Source organism: Aptenodytes forsteri, unplaced genomic scaffold (assembly GCF_000699145.1).
Source record: "Aptenodytes forsteri isolate BGI_AS27 unplaced genomic scaffold, ASM69914v1 Scaffold14, whole genome shotgun sequence".
Taxonomy (NCBI): Eukaryota; Metazoa; Chordata; class Aves; order Sphenisciformes; family Spheniscidae; genus Aptenodytes; species Aptenodytes forsteri.
This window is the reverse complement of record NW_008794457.1, coordinates 93,165-98,696: the sequence shown is the minus strand read 5'-3', so window position 1 is coordinate 98,696 and position 5,532 is coordinate 93,165. Positions and strand designations below refer to the sequence as shown.

Genomic DNA, 5,532 nt, shown 5'->3' with positions numbered 1-5,532 from the left:
TGCTGTTCCCTGCGGGCCCCGGCCTCGCTGCCGCGCCGCGGACCCCCTCCCGTGCGCGCCGGGCCCCAGCGGCCCTCTATTTGGGGGTCACTGCAAGGGAATTTTAGCTTCTAGCTACTTTTTTTAAAGTTATTTTTACTTCAGTTGTATGCATTTTGCACGGGTTTTTTCTTGGTGTTTAATAATCTGACAATTATTAGATTATACAACATCAGTTAAAAAAAATCCACTTTCAGAGTCTTGCAGTAATAATTAATGCCTCTAAAGTGTGTCTGTTTTATATTACAATTACAGTAAATTGTTCTGAAGACAAAATTGACTTTTTGTAATACTGGAGCTTCATTAATAAAGTTCACTGTCTGTCTTTGGGTTTGCTTTATGTGTATTTTCATGGTGAGGACAACTTTTGGTTTTTCTCATTCATGCAGGGATCAAAGCTGGAAATACCTCTGTGGCTTGCTAAAGGTCTACATGACAGCAAAAGAAGGATCGTTTCTGTGGAACTGCCAAAGATTTACAAGGAAGCCTGGAGGACAGTGTTCAGCGCTGATGCCAATGTGGTTGATCTGCATAAAATGGGGCCATACTACTATGGATTTGGCTCCCAGCTCCTGAATTTTGACAATCCAGAGAATCCTGAGATAGCTCAGACCATCCTGCAGGCAAGTATCTGAACGAAGTCTTGAAATTTGGTTTTGCGTTTTTCCATCTTCCTCTTGTTCCCAGCTGTGCAGCAGTCTTCAGGAAAAATATCCTGGTTTAATCCAAATGACTTCTGGATTGAATACGGGTTTCTAGATCAAGCTGTAGGATGACCCTTTTGGCACCTGCACAGTCGAGGGGTGGGAGCCTCAAGTATGCATCGGGAGTGTAATTTTAGCTTGGAGCTTCCACACTGTAAATATGGTATTTCATAAAATCCTGTAAAACAGGACTAGAGGAGAGAGAAGATTATTTCATCATGCCCATGCTGCAAGGCAGAATTAATTCACCCTCTATTATTTCTATTTTTCTACCCTGTTTTTAAAGCTCTGTAATGATGAGACTTCACGCTGCTCTGGGCAATCTGTCTCAGTGCTTCGCCATCCTAATCTTAGAAGGTTTCCTCTAACGTCTAAACTAAAGCTCCTTCGCAGCAATACAAGCTCTGTTCTGTTTGTCTTATACAAAGTAAATGCTGAGGACAGATTATTCTCTTCCTTCCCGCAGCAGTCCCAGTTCATCTGATATCTCTTTGTGGGTCATGCTTTCTAACCTCTGATTGTCCTGATTGTGCACTGCTGGTATCTTCCCAGTTGATCTGCATCCACAGTGATGTGCAGTGCCCTGAACAGCATACAGTCTCCTGCTCAGGACGTGCACTGATGAAAACAAAAAGATTACTTTGTGAGTTTTGTAGGCCATGATGCTCTCTGCTCATCATGGTGCAGCACCTTGTTTTTCACGATAGAGTGACATTGCTGTGTGTTCGGTTTGCAGTCCACAGTAAGATGGTACAGATTGCGTACGCAGACAATCGTTGCTCTTCCTGCGTTTGTGCAGTTCCCTATTTCTGCCTTAATGTAAAACCTTACATTAGTCCCAGCTGAATTACATCCTGAATTACATGGTTTTCACACCATCTTTCTAATTTGTCAGGATCATTGTGAATTGAGAGTTCTGCTTCCCAACATGCTTGCAGTCATCCCTCCTCCTTTTCCTGCATGTTGTTTGCTGATTTAATAAGCATAACTTCTGTTTCTTTAGTAAGCTTATTAATTAATATATCAAACAGTACTTGGTTCCAGATAGACCCCTGTTGAGCTCCACTCAATATGTTCTTCCCTCCTGACAGGAGCTATGGATAATTGTCTTTACTGACCACCTACGGGCGGTTTAGCTAGATCTTGCAAGAATGCCCCGTGACAGATACCTGTCTGCTGCTTTTCCTCCCCTTGGAAGGCCTAGCATCCTGCCGTAATAGGAAACCAGGCTGGTCTCTCAAAGTTTGTTCTTGGCAAGTCTTTGTTCTTGTTACTCTTCTCTCTGTTTTCTTGCAGAAGTTTATGTATAGTTTATTTGTTCCAGTATGTTTCCAGGAATTGATACTGATGGATTTATGATTCCCTGGCTTTTCCTTCCTCCCTCTCCATCTCCCCTTTCTCTTTTAGAAGATGGATACCATCTTTGCCGGTTTCCGGACTTCTGTGCTCCTTGAGCTTTTAAAGATAACCACTAACAGCTCTGAGGTTTCTTCGGCCAGCTCTCTAAGTAGTCTGGGATGATTGCTATTGGCTTTTTTTTTCCTTCTCTTTTTTTTTTTTTTCTTTCTCTGTTCTTTAAATGAAGGCTGATGCCTTGATGAGGCTTTAAAGCACTGCTGCTTTCTTGGAGTTGTCCACTGAAAGCTTGCTTTCTGCATTGAGGAGGTGACCACACCTTTCCTTGTCTTTTCTCTTTCTGCTAACGGACATCTTAGGAAAAAAGCCACATTAGCACACATCATTACTTGTTGACAGAAAAATGAAAGCACGCAAAGTGTGCTTTCTCTTTATTAAAAGCAAGCAAGAGGGGAGTTGTGCTGACTTAAAAAATAAACAAAACACAAAAAACCTCCCCTCTCCCAGGAACTATAAATGTGAAGTATAACTATTTGGTGGCAAAGCCAAAATGAGAGTTATTAATTTATAATGTATTTATTCTATAAGTAAATCTCCAAAATACTACTGTTCTGATGATTCTAAAATCAGCTTCTGAAATAACAAAGCATAGTTTTCAAAGCGTTTTGACCCTTTTTTTTTTTTATTATTCCCAAAAGCAAAGATAAGGAGGGAAATAAAAATCCTTAAATATGTCTTGTTGCTTAGCTTTTAAAAATGTTATTTATTAGTTGTAGATTTGGGGTTTTGACTTTTTTTGTGGTTAAGTGTTTTTTCAGCATACTGAATGCTTTACAGTGGCGGTTTGGCGTAACTTCCAGGCCGTTCCCAAGTTGCAGCTTGTATGTTCCTGCAGCAGCTGCTGTAGCATGAGATTCATTCCACCCGCTCTAAAGCAATGATTGCCTGTGAAGTGAGATGGAATAGATCGCAATTGTGTTAAACCCTGTGGTCTGCTCAAGCCTGTCACTAGGAAGCAGCCAAAATCTAATTCCGTGCTTGCTTCCCATCCAGTATATCAGGCGCTTGCTCTCCCGGCTCGGGCAGAAAATGGTTTGTCTTTGTATCCAGGGTTAATAGGTGCTTTGCTGTTTGCAGACCCCTGACTAGTTGTGAACTAGAGCCTACACCTTTGGCTTTTCAGTCTTGAACGCTCAGGCCTCTAGCATTTGAGCTGAAGAAGCTTCTGTGTTACCTGTCAGTAATTCTGCTTATCTTCTTTAGACATTTATTAGCCGTTTTCGTCGTATCATGGACTCCTCTCAGAATGCCTACAACGAAGACACATCAGCGCTGGTGGCTCGGCTGGATGAATTGGAGCGAGCCTTATTTCGAGCTGGCCAGAGAGGGCTGAATGACTTCCAGTGCTGGGAAAAGGGACAGGCTTCTCAAATCACAGCTTCCAGTCTGGTCCAGAATTATGGGAAAAGAAAGTTCACAGATACGGATGGTTAAAAGCCTGAAGAACATGCAGCTACAGTGGGGGACACCGACAGATTTACAGTCCGTCTGTCACAGAAGAGAAAGATGAATCAGCTTTGGGGAAGGACAGTCTCCCTGTCCATTAATGGGAATTCTTCTCTAGAACATCTTCAGATTAGATTAGTGCAAATTTTAAAGGCAGACGGCAAGGGTATAAAAAATAGATCGCATCACATCACTGGATAGCTTTACAGCTTACTCATACCACTCCTGAGGATTTGCAATTAAAGTGTCTGCTAGGTGGCTGAAAGGGTATGAGAGGATTTCTAAAAGGGTGATTAATATTTATTATTCTTTATCTTCCAAATTGATACTTAAATACCGGATCTGTTTGGAAAAAGGTGTAATTCTTTGTATTTCATCTTGCCCTTCCCATTCCAACCTCCTGGGAACAGCTGTTTCCAGGTTCCCTGTTCTTTGGAGACCCCCAATGATGTGGAAAAAAATGTACAAACGGCATTGAATTTTTCCCATTTCTTATATGTTGGGGGGGAACAGGTACTCTTTGTGAGGAAAGAATGTTTTTCTTTGCTGACTTTTGTACACAGTGTTAGTGCCACGGAGAAAAATACCTCCTCTAACCCGTGTAGCAAGCAAAGTGGCCGTGCAGGTCTCACGTGCCACCTCATCCTCTCTCTCCCTTTTGGCCCTTGTGGGATTTTGATGCTGCACGGGGTGGAGAATGTTCTCATTTGATATGAGCGGCTTTTGTGACAGATGCGTCTCTATGATGGGTGGTAAGCTCTTCCGCTTGTTTTACAGAGGAGGCAACAGAAGGCAACAAAGAGTTAGTCCGGACCGGATCAGAAGCAGCAACTTTAATGGAAACTCTCCCCCATTATCAACCTCTGAGCCATCTGTTTTCCCATGAGAAATTCTTCTGATTACGAAATTTGGTTAATAGAAGGGACAGAGTAAATGAACTGAGTTTCCTTCCTTCTGATCCATCTAAATCATCCTAGTGAAATGATCCTAGTAAATGTCATTCTTGCCAGTAGGAGTGACTGGAGTTGGAACTTGCTAGACAGCACAGTGGTTATCATCCCACGTAGATGCCCTTAAACCTAGATTATCTGAAGTCCCATTGGATTGGAGACACAAAACAGATGGTTATCTCTGTAGGACTTAGTTCCCGTGGTCATCAGGATGGTTGTCCTTTGGAAGCAGGTATTAGACACCTTATGTGTGCCCCTAGGCATCTGTAGAAGGTGGACCTTGCAGAGTACCTAAGTGGAGGAGCCAGATCGTAATGATACTGAGCACTTCCTCTTCTGTGGGAATCACTGGGAGGTGACAGCAAGATCCAAATCTTGGAGGAGTTGTTACTGGACTTGCAGATGCATCTGGATATTGGATACTTCAAACTGGAAACCTTAAGTACAAAGGGTACGTGGCCATTCCTTGGCCAGACAAGTGAAAGCTCTGCCTCTGGAGGTGGTGAGAGGGGACAGCGTGCTGGCTTCACAAGCACCTTGGCATCTCCGCCTCAGCTGCGCAGGGCCAGCTGTCCTGCCACACAATTAGAACACTAATTGGAAGCTGTGCCTGACAAGCATGTGCAAGATCAAATGCCGCTGCACTTAATGACTTAATGGCACATAATAGCCTATGCATTTTCATGAAGCTTTTGCCTATTGTCCGTTTCTGGATTTTTATGTTGAATAAATATTTTGTAAGGGGACGCTCATAATGTAAAATGTCTGTTGTTAATTGCCCTGCAGCAGAAAAATTAGGCATAGATTATAAAGTGCAGGTCTCTACAAAGCTGTGGCCATGATAGATAATGCAGTCCTGCTTATATCATTCCCCTTCTCTTACAGGTAACACGGTCAGGAGCTACATTCGTGTAGTCATGTGAGTGTAGAAGTAGTTCCTGTGTGACTTGGCCCACGTGGGTAATAGCTCTTCGCTC

At 42.8% G+C, this 5,532-nt stretch overlaps 1 protein-coding gene across 1 annotated transcript; it reads left to right on the top strand.

Moving 5' to 3' along the window:
- Positions 1-420: 420 nt before the first annotated feature.
- Positions 421-5,301, top strand: GINS3 (GINS complex subunit 3). The gene is made up of 2 exons (XM_009290732.2): positions 421-662; positions 3,363-5,301. The coding sequence occupies exons 1-2, from the start codon at positions 423-425 to the stop codon at positions 3,591-3,593; spliced, it is 471 nt and encodes a 156-aa protein (XP_009289007.1). The 5' UTR covers positions 421-422; the 3' UTR covers positions 3,594-5,301.
- The last annotated feature ends 231 nt before the right edge of the window (positions 5,302-5,532 follow it).

Excerpts from the sequence above, each read along its gene's own strand:
- GINS3 (XM_009290732.2), top strand. The coding sequence starts at position 423 with ATGCAGGGATCAAAGCTGGAAATACCTCTGTGGCTTGCTAAAGGTCTA. Across the intron at positions 663-3,362 it reads TAGCTCAGACCATCCTGCAG|ACATTTATTAGCCGTTTTCG; the intron begins GCAAGTATCTGA and ends TATCTTCTTTAG.